Source organism: Bufo bufo, chromosome 2 (assembly GCF_905171765.1).
Source record: "Bufo bufo chromosome 2, aBufBuf1.1, whole genome shotgun sequence".
In the NCBI taxonomy this organism is placed as follows: domain Eukaryota; kingdom Metazoa; phylum Chordata; class Amphibia; order Anura; family Bufonidae; genus Bufo; species Bufo bufo.
Window position 1 is genome coordinate 506,599,134 of NC_053390.1, and position 17,000 is coordinate 506,616,133.

Consider the following 17,000-nt stretch of genomic DNA (forward strand, 5'->3'; position numbering starts at 1 on the left):
TCTGGCTTCATCTGATCTCTGTGCAGCAACAGGACCTTTGGTGACGTCATTCCGGTCATCACATGATCCATCACATGATCTTTTACCATGGTGATGGATTATGTGATGACGTCACCAAAGGTCCTGTTGCTGCACAGAGATCAGATGAAGCCAGAAGGAGATGCCGGGTACGTGATCAAGTGGACTAAGGTGAGTTAAATATTTTTTTTTTTTTTTTTTTTAACCCCTCCAGCGCTATTTTACTATGCATTCTATATTCAGAATGCTATTATTTTCCCTTATAACCATGTTATAAGGGAAAATAATAATGATCGGTTCTCCATCCCGATCGTCTCCTAGCAACCGTGCGTGGAAATCGCACCGCATCCGCACTTGCTTGCGGATGCTTGCGATTTTCACGCAACCCCATTCATTTCTATGGGTCCTGCGTTACGTGAAAAACGCACAAAGAGGAGCATGCTGCGATTTTCACGCAACGCACAAATGATGCGTGAAAATCACCGCTCATGTGAACAGCCCCATAGAAATGGGTTGGTATTCAGTGCGGGTGCAATGCGTTCACCTCCCGCATCTGCGCGGAATACTCGCTCGTGTGAAAGGGGCCTAACAATTTATCTTTCCGTGTTAAAGGCCGTCATAGCCTAGGGCTGTGATTTTATCAGAATTGTGAAAAAGGAGTTGTTAAGCCATATATTGCTGACCTATCGTCATCAATAGTGTTGAGCGAATCGAGCTTTGAATCATAGATCTGAAGTTGATTCATTCTAACACTTCGTTTTAATGGCGTACGGAGACCTGTCACCTTACAGAATAAGGCTTCATGCACACGACCGTTGTTTTGGTCCGCAGCCGAGCCGCAGTTTTTGTGGCTTGGATGTGGACCCATTCACTTCACTCGTGTGCTGTCCACATCCGTTGCTCCGTTCCGTGGTCCGCAAAAAAAATATAACCTGTCCTGTTCTTGTCCATTTTGCGGACAAGAATAGTCAGTTATATTAATGGCTGTCTGTGCCGTTACGCCATCTGTGTTTTGCAGATGGCAAAACACACAACGGTCATGTGCATGTAGCCTTAAAATGTATGGGCTCTGTGGAGGCAAAATTAGTTTTGGGCCAAGGTTGCGCGAGACTTCAGTGAATAAATTTGGTAATCACTTCTGCGTCTTTAAAACCATTTTAAAATAGCAATCCGAAGTCAGGTTTGGTACTAATTTTGAATGTTTTTAAAGACGCAGAAGTGATTACCGAATTCATTCACCGAAGTCTCTCGTGACTTCAGCTGAAACAAATTTTGCCTCCACTGAGCCAATATATTTTAATGACGTACGGCAACAGATCTCCATACAGCATCAAAACGAAGTGTTTGAACAAATCGACACTTGATTCACTAGCTGCCTTCAGCACATGTGCAGCAGTAAACATAGGGTGGACAACCCCTTCAAACTGTCCTGGCGTCTGCCTCTTTCAAGCTGCTGGCGATGAAGATGTCAAGTGACTTAAAAATATCACAAGAAAAGTATTGGTGGGGTAGAGACCAGATGTGCCAGCTGCAGTGCATGGTGGATGAAACTAAAACCAGAAGAGAAAGCCATGAAACATTTCCAGACCCAGCGATCATCGCAAGCAACCTCAAAAACCACTTTGTGTCAAATGAAGGGAGGGTTTACCATGCTGTCTATGGTGAAGGTTAAAGGGGTATTCCCACCAGGGTTCAGGACACACATCTTTTAAACATTTATGCCATATCCTGTGGATTTGCCATAAATGTCTAAGGTGGAAATTTTCTTTTACTACTGTGTTGTTGTTTTTTCTCCTCAAATATTTTTAAACATTTTATCTGTTTTACACTAGTGGGCTCAATCACACTAAAGTCTTTGTATATATAAAAATTAATTTCAGTTTGTCGGTTCTTTATTGACGGCCAAACAACTGGACTAATCTTCGCCAAATTTGGCACATGGGTACATCAAGTGCTTACGAAGGTTTTAGACTGGGTTTCAGTTCCCTAAGACCTACCGTTCTTGTGATGGTCACAGAAAAAACAAATATGGCTTCATCATAGAAGCTTCCAGGTCCTTCAGTCTTAGCCTCACTGACATATATACAGTTTTACACCAGGTTACCAGGATATTGAAGCACTGTGGCTATCGCTGTTATGGGGCCGCTGTGGCTGTCTGTTGCTGTTATGGGTCGGCTGTGGCCGAGGCGGGGTGTTTGCCGTTTGGACACGGCTGTGGCCATCTTTAACCACACACACACAAACAGCAAATGAAATAGAGCCATGCAAAGCTGAGTAATTCTGTTAGTACTTGTATAAAGATAGCGGACGAACATGGGGGCTTTCATGAAGCTCCTTGCCGCCATAACAATGCATCAGTCCCTGCGATTATAGTACTGGGTGCGATGGGAGGGTTTGCTGTTCCATTTATCCTATTTGCCTTGTACAGCCCCTTTCTCTATGAGAAGAAGAGGGCGTTCATATGTTCCTGTGTGTAGTTATTGGGCCAGGGAGGGCGTTCATATGTTCCTGTGTGTAGTTATTGGGCCAGGGAGGGCGTTCATATGTTCCTGTGTGTAGTTATTGGGCCAGGGAGGGCGTTCATATGTTCCTGTGTGTAGTTATTGGGCCAGGGAGGGCGTTCATATGTTCCTGTGTGTAGTTATTGGGCCAGGGAGGGCGTTCATATGTTCCTGTGTGTAGTTATTGGGCCAGGGAGGGCGTTCATATGTTCCTGTGTGTAGCTATTGGGCCAGGGAGGGCGTTCATATGTTCCTGTGTGTAGTTATTGGTCCAGGGAGGGCGTTCATATGTTCCTGTGTGTAGTTATTGGGCCAGGGAGGGCGTTCATATGTTCCTGTGTGTTAGGCCTCTTGCACACGAACGTTGTGCATCCGTTCGGTGCATTGCGGTCCCCAATGCACGGCCAACGTCCATGAGGCGGCTGGGACGGATCGAGACTCATTCACCTTGAGTGGGTCCGTGATCCGTCCGCACTGCCAAAAAATATAACAAGTTCTATTTTTTTGCGGTGGGTAGGCACACAATCACGGAGATGTGCTTCTGTTCCGCATCTCCGTGATTGCGGACCCATTCAAGTGAATGGGTCCGTATCCGTGAGGCAGAGTGCACACAGCCGGTGCCTGTGTATTGTGGACCCGCCGTATGAGGGCCACAATACGGCCACGGGCACACACAGTTTGTGTGCAAGAGGCCCTAGCCACAGCATTTCTGTCAGGGAACAATGCACCCGAATCCTCTTTGTGAATGTGGTCTAATGCAGGCTGTAGTATTACACCTGAATGGGAAAACCTAGCCTTGGCACAAGGTGAGTAATGCAGTTTATTTACAAGATTACCCCATTTTTTTATTCAGTAGTTCTGTGGGAGCTATAAAATGGTATTGGCTGGGGAACGTATACTTTTAAAGATTCAAACTGGCTGACCTGTTACATGTGCACTTAAGGTAACGGCCAAAGGGTGAGAAAGGCGCTCATAGGGTAAGTAAATCAAGGTACAACAGCTTCTTTCAAAGAGCTGGTGGATGCGATAGACTCAAAATAAACTTTATTGCATCCTGTACCGGGTCGTGGTAATGCGCCTTATGATCGTCTACCAGCTTGATCACTCCACAGTGACAAGCTAAGATACGTTTTCCAACATGTGCACTTGGCAGCTGAAGACATCTGTGTTGGTCCCATATGTGCCCGCATTGCTGAGAAAGATGTTTTAATATATGCAAATGAGCCTCTAGGAGCAACAGGGGGCGTTGCCATTTTTTCACCTCCGGAGACCTTTTCTGCAGATTCTTCTCCTTTGCTTTCCCACTGGGACCACTGCAGCCAATGACTGACCACAGTGGTGATGTTTCACCTGTAGAAACTGCAGTTATGGTATAAACACACGTGCCCTTTGGTGCATTTTTTTTAACACGACAAAAACGGCAACATCTCACCCTCCAGCTGTTGTGGGCACTATAATAGAAACTTCTAGAACATGACACCCTGGTATAACTGAGCTTATTTCCTGACATGTAGAAGACAACAAGTCTGAGTATGAACATGATTATAATTCTGCCAGTTCACTGCCTGAAGGTGTTATTCAGCTGCAATAACCATTTATAACTGATTGTATAATTGTCACTCCTGCTCTTGTGACACTGCTTTGTGCCATTAACCATGTCGCCGTATTCCGGATCCACAATACAGCGCCCAGAGTTCTGTAGGTCCATACTGTAGCTTTGATTTTATGTGGGCACGAATCTCTTAAAACTTAACCTTTTAATATATACCATAAAAACAACCACAATGTGGACACGTATCTTAAACCTACATATAAATAAGAACCAATAAAGACACTGATAAAAACCCAGAGGTGCACCCAAATGGTGGATGCACTTTGTTCCTGAACCTACCCCTAATATACCCTATACCAGGCATGCTCAACCTGCGGCCCTCCAGCTGTTGCCAAACTACAACTCCAATCATTCCCTGACAGCCTACAGCTATCATCCTACAGAAAGGCATCGTGGGAGTTGTAGTTTTACAACAGCTGGAGGGCCGCAGGTTGAGCATCCCTGCCCTATACCATCCCAACACGTTTCTCCCCTTATAGGTTCTTCAGGGGACGAACAGTAAGCGGGTATGCTATATACCAAAGCAACAAAATATTCAATGATAACAGAGGATAGTCACCAATTGATAGATCCCAGGTCCAAAAACCAGACAATAGCTACATGAATATAAAGATAAAACCTGTGTGGGTATAATTACCCAATGGAGCAGTATTCAGCCAGATATCAGTTATTCAAGAGGGGGTCCACATAGGACCACTCACATGTAGCATGGTTAGCAGGGGTGGTTTAACTCCATGGCTGTACGTCCTGTACTACAGAGCTAATCTTTCCTCACAGCACACAGTGGTCACATTTACTGATTTGAGTGAATCTACATTTTGGTTTAAAATTGCACCAAAAACTGGTATAATTTGGCACATGTAGAAGAATCTATAGAAAGAAAGACGGATCGCATACCCACATGCCATGCATTTATCTACGGCCTCTCAGCATAGTGTATAAACATCCCTCGTTTTATAGGCCCACTCACCATGTCAAGGTGGCTTCTTAGGAATGGGTCCTACTGGGTGCTGCTTTTTTTTATTTACATTTTGGGTGAGATGGCGGTAATTTGAATTACCTCCTACCCAAACTGAATAGGTAGGAGGTTATTAACTCTTATGCTGCCTCCTGCTAATTAAAAACACGGGTTGAATGGGAGGAGTGTTGATAGCATAAAAAAACACCATAAAATTAGGGGACAGAATGCTTTTGACACCACCTCGACGCGGTGAGTGGACCTGTACATTTTCATCAAAACGTAAGTTAAGTACCTCACATCAGCGCTTGTTTCCGTTCTTCTGGCTAGGAGCACAAGAATGAAAATAACAAAAGTGCCGAATCCAGCACATAAGGCTACTTTCACACTTGCGTTAGGTGCGGATCCGTCTGGTATCTGCACCTATAAATGCAAACGATGGTATCCGTCCTGACTTTACATTGAAAGTCAATGGGGGACGGATCCGTTTGCAATTGCACCATATTGTGTTAACGTCAAACAGATTGCATTGTAAGTCAGGACGGATCCGTTTGGCTCCGCACGGCTAGGCGGACACCAAAACGCTTTTGGTGTCCGCCTCCAGAGCGGAATGGAGGCGGAACGGAGCCAAACTGATGCATTCTGAAAGGATCCTTTACCATTCAGAATGCATTGGGGATGAACGGATCAGTTCGGGGCCGCTTGTGAGAGCCCTCAAACGGATCTCACAAGCGGAACCCCAAACGCAAGTGTGAAAGTAGCCTAACTGACGCAAACAGAACCTAACAGATCCCATTAACTATAATGGGATCTGTTCGGGGCAGGGAAGCTGAAAAACCATCTCTGCCTTCCCTGTGGAGAGCCCTGCTGTCACTGACAGGGGACTGGACGAGCAAGTGCAGCTGTGATCTCTGCAAGGACATTTAGACAAGTCCATGCAAGGATATGTGCTGACCACCCGGACGTATATAGGCAACACTCGGTCAGCAAGTGGCTGGGCAATAGGTCATTTTCTAATGAAGCATTCCCTCTTTTACACTACTGTTTTTGTTTTGTTTTTATTCCGTTTGCGGCCCGTATATGGAACCATTCATTTCAATGGTTCCGCAAAAAAAACAGAATGTACTCCGTATGCATTCCGTTTTTCCGTTCTGTTGAAAGATAAAACATGTCCTATTATTGCCTGCAAATCCCGTTCCGTGGCTCTGTTCAAGTCAATGGGTCCGCAAAAAAAACGGAACACATACTGAATGTACTCCGTATGTCTTCCGTATCCGTTCCTTTTTGTGCGGAACCATCCATTGAAAATGTTATGCTCAGCCCAATTTTTTTTTCTATATAATTACTGTATACTGTATTTTTTGTCTGTTTTGCAAATTATGGAACGTGTCCTGTTGTCCATATTGTGGACAAGAATAGCCCTTTCTGTTAATGGGACTGAGAAAAATGCACAATGCACACACAAGGTGTCCGTGCCATGCATGTGGCAGGCAAAACAGTGTAAGGCGAAATTCAGTGTTTCTGTGTCAGCATAGGAATAGGTAAAGTGAATCACCAAATATGACCTATGCCAAAAGCAAACTGCGACTGACAAATCCCATTGACTGAAAAGGGATCTGTCAGGTTTCCAGTATAGACTCTGGCATTCACAAAAAAACCGCTACATGCAGCACAATTTTGTCCTGTATGGTTTTTCTTTCCTATCGGACCGTCTGCGCAGGTATGGGTTTAGCCTTATACAGGGTTTACACTGCCAATCCTATTTAGCCACATGAAAACACAGCTGCTCCATGCTGCCCTTACTGGGATATCTGGCTTCACTCCTCCCAGCCTCTGACAGGTTTCTCTACCTAGGAGCCCGCTCCTCCCTTGCCACCAGGAAAGGGTTGTGCTCTGTGAGATGGACAGTGACTGCCAGTAACATCCAAAATTGTCACAAAGATAAACCATCACTCTGACCTCCTCCGCTCCTGTGTGGACTTGTTGGTTACACAGGCGGCTTGGATGTTACTGGGATTTGCTTCACTAGACCACTGTTTGGACTGATTATGTCGTTTGTAGACATTTCTAGGCTCACAGACAATAGAGCCGATGTAGTTTCATTCTCGGAGAGTGACCCTTTAAATATATTATCTTTGGCTGGTTTTCCACCCTCCCGGATTAAAGAACAATGTCCGGTAGATTATGTAAAAAGGCTTGAATCCCTCAAACGAAGAGAGGTTAGGGCTGTATTACAGTGGTCAAGGGTCGGCCAGATCATCGCTAACAGGCATTTGTAGGAACGTTCATTAGTGATGATCTGCATATGTAAAGGTGCCACCAGTGACCTGATGAATGAGCGAAATGCTCGCCCATCAGGTAATCGCACCTTTTATCTGGTCACAAAAATCATTGTTTGCCAGCAGCAGATTGTGCCGTCTGATCACGCTCGGATTCTGTATGGGGACAAGCAAGGGCATTGGCAATCACGTGGAGGAGATCACTCTATGTCAGGGATCAGCAACCTTCGGCACTCCAGCTGCTGTGAAACTACAACTCCCAGCATGCAAATATGCTCAGCTATTCTCAAAACTCCCATAGAAGTGAATGGAGCATTCTGGGAGTTGTAGTTTCAGAACATCTGGAGTGCCGGAGGTTGCTGATCCCTGCTCTATGTAGTCTTGAGCGAACCAACCAATTTCAGGATAAATTCCATTTGCTGCGAAGCCGAATTTCCTTGTGCTTCGTGGTAGGGATCGACCGATTATCGGTTTGGCCGATATTATCGGCCGATATTGAGGATTTTGAACGTTATCGGTATCGGCATCTATTTTGCCGATATACTGATAACGTATGGGGAACACAGATTGCGCTGCTCTCAGCGCTCTCTGTGTTCCCTCCGCAGCACAGGGGAGAAGGAAGCAGTGTCTCCTCCCCCTGTGCTGCTGCTGCCGCTGCCGCCAATGAGGGGATAGAACATAAGAGGAGGGGAGGGGCTGTGGCCGCTGCGCCACCAATGAAGATAAGCCTCTCATTCATTCATATACAGGAGGCGGGAGCTGGCTGCAGAATCACATAGCCGGCTCCCGACCTCTATGAGCAATAGCTGCGGTCCGCGGTAGTTAACTCCTCAGGTGCCGCGGATCGCAGCTACCGCTGATAGAGGTCGGGAGCCGGCTATGTGATTCTGCAGCCAGCTCCCGCCTCCTGTATATGAATGATCGAGAGACTTATCTTCATTGGTGGCGCAGTGCGCCCCCCCCAAGTCCCCCAGTATTAATCATTGGTGGCGCAGTGCGCCCCCCACCCCCATCCCAATCCCGGCCAATAGTAAAAACATTGGTGGCGCAGTGCGCCCCCCCCCCCACCCACCCAGTATTAATCATTGGTGGCAGTGGCCACAGGATCCCCTCTCCCCTGCTCCTCCGATCGGAGCCCCAGCTGTGTAAGCCTGGGGCTCCGATCGGTTACCATGGCAGCCAGGATGCTATTGAAGCCCTGGCTGCCATGTTCAGCTCTATGCTGCTGTGTGCACTATGCACAGAGCAGCAGGGACAGTGTGAGATCCTATTCACCCTGATAGAGATCTATCAGGGTGAATAGGACAAAGGTTCTAGTCCCTAAGGGGGTTAAAAGTTAGTAAAAAAAAAAACACAAAAAAATTAAGTATAAATGAAAAAGATTTATAAAAAAAAAATACACATTAACAATAAACAAAAAAAATACACATTAACAATAAACATATAAATTTTCAGCAGATTTGTGTAGGAATTTTTTTTTTCTCAAAAATATATCGGTATAAATTATCGGCTATCGGCCTGAAAGTTCACAAATTATCGGTATCGGCCCTAAAAAATCTATATCGGTCGATCCCTACTTCGTGGTAGCGAATTGATTTTACCTGAAATTAGTGTAAAAAGAACAAACAAAAAAATCCTACTTGCCTCATCCATTTGCTCGCGACAGGCCGGCCTCCACCGTCTTGCATGGAGATCTTGCACAAAATCCTGTGCAGTGTGATGTATGATGTCACCATGCTGGCCGACGTGATGTCATCACAGGCTACGTGAGATTTGGCACCAGATCTTCAATCAAGATGGTGGCTGGCCTGCTGCGACCATGGTTGAGGCAAGTAGGATTTTTTTTTTTTCATTTTGTTTTACACAGTGTTATTACTATCAGATGCCTTGATCATCTATGAACGCGGCATCTGAGGGGTTCAATGACTGGGAGCAGTGCAGTCGCCGGTTCCTGCCATTGCACACACTACTTACAAAGAAATGCATTTTGTGCCGAAGTAATTAATCACAAAGCAATACTTTGCTCATCTCTAACTGCATGTAATAGGACAATCGGCTCATCCGGCCCTTAGCTTGTCTCACCATGCCTCCAGTCTGAGTGAGTACCTGAGGTCTGAGGTGTACGCTTACACAGATACAGACGTGGCATGCAATGAGTACCTTATGTTATTACCAATATAATGGTTATAATTGGCGACAGAAACGCTGTAGGTGGAAATTGTTAAAGTAGAAGAGGAAATAACAGGGTAAAAGAATGGGGGATTTCAGTGGTACACAGTCAGAATTAAATGCTATCATGGAGCCCTGACTCTAAAAGGTAAAATCTCTAGGTCTGAAAGAAATACCACAGACTATCTCCACAATACAGTATATACTTGCGCTGAGGAAAGACGTTGGGTGACACATATAAAAACCAGGTCGTCTGGATCAAGCACCTCAGACCCAGTGGAGGAACAAACCTCTAGTACTAGTTATCTGGAATTTCATGTTAGGAAAGGATGGAAAAAGGAAAAGCCCCCAGGTGGATACTACAACAGGGAAAGAAAAAATAGTCCCTAATAAAGCCTGGGTTTTGTGTCTGATATAACAGAATTCCAGTTTATGGTTGATTTCCATAGGTTTTGAAAATGTTTCTTTTTTTTATATGGTTTGGACTGAAGGTAGGGGTATGTCCCCGTTAAATATTATCCCTGATTCATGATGTACTAAGGGCACATTTGATCCAGACACACACAATGATGCTTTCTACCCTTTCCAACAGGCTGTGATAGGTGAGGTTAATCATTGTGGCAGAAGGTTCCAACTAGGAAGGAGAATCTCTCTAGATGAGACTATCAGTAAAAAAAGGCGAATTAGGAGGAGCAAGTATACTGATGAGCCAATCTATGTATTCTGCAGAAGCATGTATACAACTTGCAGGTAGTAATCTTTATTGGAAATTGCCAGGGGATCTGAAATCAATTTTTTTTATTTTTTTTTGGAGGATAGCAAATAATGGGAATAATTGATCGAAAGTAATATGCATCCAAAGCTGCTTGCATTGTACTTATTGTCCAAGGTTGTCCTGTGCGGACTCATTGCTCCAACCATTGGCAACGTCTCTTCTTTTCTTCACCATATTGTGAAAGGGTTTGATAGATGTTTGAACGATACAGCGGATTTTCTCGACAGAACTGACAGGGTTGCTTGCCATGATGTTACGTACATTGGACTTCCAGAGTTTGTATACGAACATACCGCCAGAGAAAGGTCCGGAATGTGTTTGTGAGCTACTGAAGCGCATCCAGACACTAGATACATTTTTTGGATGTTGAGGTGCGTCGAGCAGAGGATGGTTTTCTTACGACATTGTTTGTGAAGTAATTTGCTGTTACATGCTAGTCATCATGCACCACATGTATTTCCAAGTATCCCTAGGAGCGAGTTTACTCAGGCAAGAAGGATATCCTGAGCATGAATTGTTGAGAAATTGGTACATCAGGGAGACAGGAAAAGAGAGCATTTGGGAAGAACTATGTGTAAAGAAAGAGGTTTGTATGTGTCCCAAAATACGGTTGTCATCTCAGTGGTGAAATACTACAATGTGCTGAAACCCCATCAGAAATATGGCACATGTTTGTGGATAATCCTTTAATTGCATAAAAAAAGGTACTTCATTGAATAATATGTTGATTAGGAGTGACGTTTGTACAGAGAGTGGACAGGATTATTGGCTGCACAGAGAAGGGGGACTCGTTGGAATTGTAGTACTTGTCGTACAGTGATTTGTCGAAGGAGATACTGTAATGCATACGACTAAAGGTCACGAGATACAACTTGAAGGTTTTGCTACCTGTGAAAAGTGTGATTTACTGTTTAAAATGTCCGTGTGGTAAATGCATGTGGGTCAAATCGCTCGGCCAGTAAGGATTAGGATAAGTGAACACAGGTCAAATATTAGAAAAAAGCTTAAAAAGGAGGGTGATGAGGATAAGGCTACATTCACACGACCGTATGTATTTTGCAGTCCACAAAAAATCCGGATGACGTCCGTATGGCATCCGTTTTTTTTTTTTTTTGCGGATCCATTGGAACAATGCCTATCCTTGTCCGCAAAACGGACAAGAATAGGACATGTTCTCTTTTTTTTGCGGAGTAACGAAACGGACATACGAATGCAGATAGCACACAGTGCTGAAAAAAAAACAGAACGGACACAAACAAAATACGTTTGTGTGCATGAGGCCTAAGTATGAGGATGGAAAATTTGGTGTAACGACTGTTGCCCAAAAGTTTGTAGAGAAGGCTCGTTAGATCTATGATCTCAGATGGTAAGTACTGGACAATAAGGAAGATAATAGAAGACTGCTATTACAGAGAGACTTATCGGATTGGGAAAGTAGTAGTTGTAATTCTTATCTTTGTTGCTTTTGTGCGAGTATGAATCGGGGGTTGTTTATAGTAATAAATACCCTTCTCTTCCTCCCTGACGCATGAGTAAGGGGGTGTGTTTTCCCACAACATTGCGCGGAGGGGAGGAGGTCAGAGTGATGTGCATCTCGGCGTCCCTCATGTTGTATGCTTCTATGTAAAAATAGATTTTCTCACAAATCCATGAAGAAAATGAAGGTGATTCATCTGTGGATTGTGAGTATGGAATAAACTGCTCACCGGAAAAGGTAACTTTGTATGTACAAGTCTGCACACTTGGAGGGCCTCACTATGGGCCTCATTTATCAAAAGTGTCTAATAACAGCCAATCACAGTGTAGCTTTCATATTTCCAGACCAGTCTGATTGGTTCCTCTGGGACACACTTTTTATCCATTTTCTATTTGTCTTCCATTTGTTACCTGAGGCCGATAAAAGATTCTTTGTGCTCTCATTTGCCTACGAGTACTAGTGAGCTGATAGGCTGTAAAAAGGAGATGCATCTCCACGGCAGTGTAGCTTGTTTACCAGGTACGATGGAGGTCAGCAGCTATGCACACTGCAAAATTAACAAGTTATCATTATTAAACAGGACTAATTGAAATGAATTCTTTGCAAACAAAATTCCAGCAACAGGACTGTGGGTGATTTAAAACTTCACCTTTATTGAAAACTGAGTAAGTACTGCTTGCACTCAAGGTCACGCTGACATGTTTTGGACAAAGTCCTTAATCAAAGCTAACCTCTTATCAGATTCCACATGGTACTTCCAAGAAATCCAAAAGTCACAGAACTAAAAGCAACTAATTATGTAACACAAAAGGCTATGGAGACAATATATCGTATAACACATCAGAAACCCTATTGGCACATCACATCCTGTCTAATATTGAGCCTTAGAAGTTCTGTTTTCCAGTGTGAATGTGCAAAACGTTTTGCTGTTCAATAAAACCATTTGAGGTTTATGAGGCTTTTCAGTAGGTTGGCGCCATGTTTCTCCAGAAAATGTCATGAGACAGTAGTCGTTGGTAGCCTCCAGGTTTATTGTATCTGACAAGTGTCTTCAAAAGCAGGCAGGCTTTATCTTGTCCCTACAGGCATGGTGACTTAACTACGCTTACATCTACACATCATTCCCACATCACATGTTATGTAAACAACATTTCATCTAGGGGTTGTCCCACTATAAACACTTATCCGCTCGCCACACCGCTTAGATGGAGTGGCAGTCATACATGTACACTGCCACTCCATTCAACTCTAGGGGACTGCTAACTATGGTTGAGGACATGTGCTCAGCGATCTCCAGCACTCCAAAATATGGCAACCTTATATAAAAGGCTTCTTCCCAACACATTGGGGGGGGATAAATGAAGGTAAAACATATCAACCCAAATTTACCACTAACATGAAGTACAATGTGTCATGAAAAAACGTTCTCAGATTCACCTGGATAAGTATGCAGTAATCCAGAGTTATTATCACATAAAGTGACACCTGTCAGATCTGCAAGAATAGACCTGGTCAGGAAGGTTTATAAGTGTTTTCTTGAGTATTCGAAAACATTGTGTCAGCACAGCCATCTCCACCCTTACTTCCTTTTTTCACACAGGAAATGAGTGAATTTACTATCTTCATGTGAGCAGGAAGTGCTTGTCTTGCCTGAAATAAATTCTGGAATTGTCGTCGTTTAAAGGGTTAATCCAATTTCTCAACCTCCCCCACGTGTGCTGAGCTCCTCACCGGTAATATACTTACTCTGCTCCCCACACTGCCGCTGCTGCTTCTCCCTGCACACGGATGAAAACATCCAGTGTCGGGGGGAGTAGCCAATGGCAAACAGGGACGAACCTCCCTAACGTCACCCGCGATGCTAGGGAGGCTTATCCCCGCCTGCCATTGGCTGCTTCATCCGTGTGCAGGGAGAAGCAGCGGTGCGGGGACCAGGAGCGGCGCGGGGCAAGTATAGGGTGAGGGGCCTGGCACATGGAGGGGGGGAGAAATTGGTTAACCCCTTTAAGGGGATACAAAAATGATTAACATTGGCTTCATAGTAAAGAAAATTTGTAAAGTACCTTTATTATTTTATAACTGTTTTTTATTGTCCAGTTTGACTTTATACAGAGAGACCATGTCCTAGCTACTATTGAACTCCTATGGGAGTGAGCGCACTCAGTTTTCGGAAGACCCATGGCAATGAATGAAGAGTGCAGCGCACATGCACAGACACCTCTATAGTAACTTCTGTGGGACTGATGGAGATAGCCTAACTGAACGAAGGGTGTGGCACTTGCATGTTGGTTAAGTGTGCCTCAAACTGAATGAATCCCCAATAGTGTCACCTGCAAAGCACCCCAAACTATCACATCTCCTCCCCCATACTTTACGGTAGGGACCGTTGATGTGTAAACAATCTGCTCACCTTTTCTGTGTCTCGCAAAGACATGGTGGTTGGAACCAAAACTTCTCGCAGTCCCCCTCTGAACAGTTGATTTGTCTGATACTTGATCTCTGTAAAGCATTCATGTAGGCTCTAATCTGAGGTGCTGTTAATTTTCGGTTTCTGGGGCTGATAACGCTAATGAACCTGGTCTTCATTCATGAGAGACAATTTCATCATATCGTTTGATGGTTTTCATGACTGCACTTGAGGATGTCTTCAAAGTTATGTAACTTCTCCAAACTGACTGACTTTTATGGCTTAAAGGGTTATTCCCATCTGAGACGCTGGTGTCTGATAGGTGTTGGGTCCCACCTCTGGGACCTACAACTAGACTAAAAAAGAGAAGAAAATCCGTCTCTCTTCGGTGAAAAAATGAAAAACTTTATTCCAGTGAATTAAAATCCATACAGGTGTACATGAAACAGTCAATGCATTTCAGACCTCAAAGAAATGTGGGTCCTTCCTCATGACAAACATGTTTGTCATGAGGAAGGACCCACATTTCTTTGAGGTCTGAAATGCATTGACTGTTTCATGTACACCTGTATGGATTTTAATTCACTGGAATAAAGTTTTTCATTTTTTCACCGAAGAGAGACGGATTTTCTTCTCTTTTTTATTGCATATACCGCCTCCAGGAGCGGCATCCGTGCACTTCTGGTTATTCTACTATTGCAGGTGAGAGCTGCCTTACGTTTTCTACAACTATACTAACAACGGAGCCCACAAAGTCCCGAAGAGCACACAGCGCATGCGCGGCCACCCTCCATTCACTCCTGTGGGAACGCCAAAAATAGCCAAGCGGCATGCTCAGCAATTTTTGGAAGTCCCATTGAAATGAATGGAAGGTGCACAGTGCATGCATGGCCTCCACACCATTCACTTCTTTGGGGGCTGACAGAAATGGCCAAGCCAGCGCTTGCCTATTTTCTGTGATCTTATAGGAATGAATGGAGGGCAGCCGCACATGCGCTGGGTGCTCTCGGGGACTTTGCTGGCTCTGTTCTAAGTATGGGTTCAGGTTCTAGCGATATGCCCCCAGCGTCCGAGATGGGAATAACCCCTTAATGTAATAATAGACTGTCGTTTCTCTTAGTTGAGTGGTTCATACCATAATGTGGATTAGAACAGTAGTAGAATAGAGCTAAACACTGTATGGAACTGCGTGCCAATCCTACCTCTGCACAACGCGACTCATGGTCCTAAACACATTATGGAGGCAAGAAATTCCACAAATGAACTCTTGACAAGGCATACCTGGTAACTGAAAACTATTCCAGGTGACTACCTCATGAATCTGACTGAGAGAATGCCAAGAGTGGGCAAAGCTGTCTTCAGATCAGAAGAGGGCCTAACTCTTTCTTGTTTACTGCGTAATTCCATGTGTTCCTTCATCATCGTTTTAATGTCTTCAATCTGAATCTACAATTAAAAAAATAAAAAGAATAAAAAGGGAAGCTCATATCTTTTCAAAAGATGGGAAATGACTACAGGGTTACAAATTTAGGGAACTAGGGAAATAATTGTGATGCAAAGAATGTATAGTTATAAGGAAAATAACTAAGAAATCATAGTAATGAAAAAAAAATTAATTTCAAAATTTGTTTTTGAATTTCAGTGGGCCCACTAAGGATTGAGTTTTCAATACCGGTGGATCTAGAACAAGTGAGAAAGACCAACCCAAATGTAATGGAAGGTGGTCGATACAAGCCAAAGGACTGCAAGGCATTGCAGAAAGTAGCCCTTATTATACCATTTAGAAAACGTCATGAACATCTCAAGTTCTGGCTACATTACTTGCATCCCATTTTGCAGCGGCAGCAACTTGATTATGGTATCTATGTCATAAATCAGGTAAGTTTTTTTTTTTTTTTGTGTTCTATTTCTTCATTGCATCAAGGAGACAAATCCTGTTATCTCCCTTGGATTGGGAGAAATGATTCATCTCTCATGTAGACGCCTGACTAAAACCAGTGTCCAGATATCTAGAAAGGCTGGACAAACTGTAATTGCCAGGCAACCAATGTACCAAATTTTAGATTTTCTGTTGGTGTAAAAACGTTAATGTAAGAAAGATTGATGCATAAATACAGTATACGAAATTATTGATCCATTTGTTTCTATTTCAAAGTTAAGGGTTCCTTGGGTGGTAGAAACATTTTCATGGATTCTCCACGGTAGTGTGATTGGAAATCACTAAGATAGACAGCATAGGTAAACCAAAGCTATTATTAGTCGTAAGTATGGTACTTTTTAGAATTTAGTCCATCCAAGTAGCAACAACATGGTTATTAAAGTAACAAACTACATAAAGAATTTAGGCACTATTGAGCCATAATACATTACATGTTACAGCCCTTAGAAATGGGTCCCAGTAAAAGCCAGATATAGACCAGGCTCCCATCTGTAGCTGCTACCCAGCCTGAGATATGAAGGGTTAAATTAGCCCCCCCCCCCTTCAGATGGCTGTGAGGTTGTGAGGGAGCAGTGGGGACATGCTGGCAGGCTGCAGGAAGAAAGCAAAATGATTCTCTCTCCCCCGCTGTACATGACCCCTAGGAGGGAGGTAACATAGATTTCTGTGCATGTTATCAATCCCCTTTCATACCTGCTCCCTGGTTGTCAAATATCTTTATTTTTTATTTTTCTCTAGAAAAGGAGTGTGAAGGTGAGGAGGGCCTGTTAATCTAGTCACCCCTCTGTACTATTCATGGCCTGATGCTGAACAGGGTCTGGATCATGGTGTCATAAGTCACACCAAACCTCCCCCACACAAACAT

At 43.9% G+C, this 17,000-nt stretch overlaps 1 protein-coding gene across 1 annotated transcript in view; it reads left to right on the forward strand.

Annotated features, from left to right (window-relative positions):
- Positions 1–17,000, forward strand: part of B4GALT1 (beta-1,4-galactosyltransferase 1) — an 85,495-nt gene that overhangs the window by 6,621 nt on the left and 61,874 nt on the right. The window contains exon 2 of the mRNA XM_040417839.1: positions 15,839–16,074. Coding sequence (XP_040273773.1) covers positions 15,839–16,074 — 236 coding nt within the window. The remainder of the gene's footprint in view (positions 1–15,838; positions 16,075–17,000) is intronic.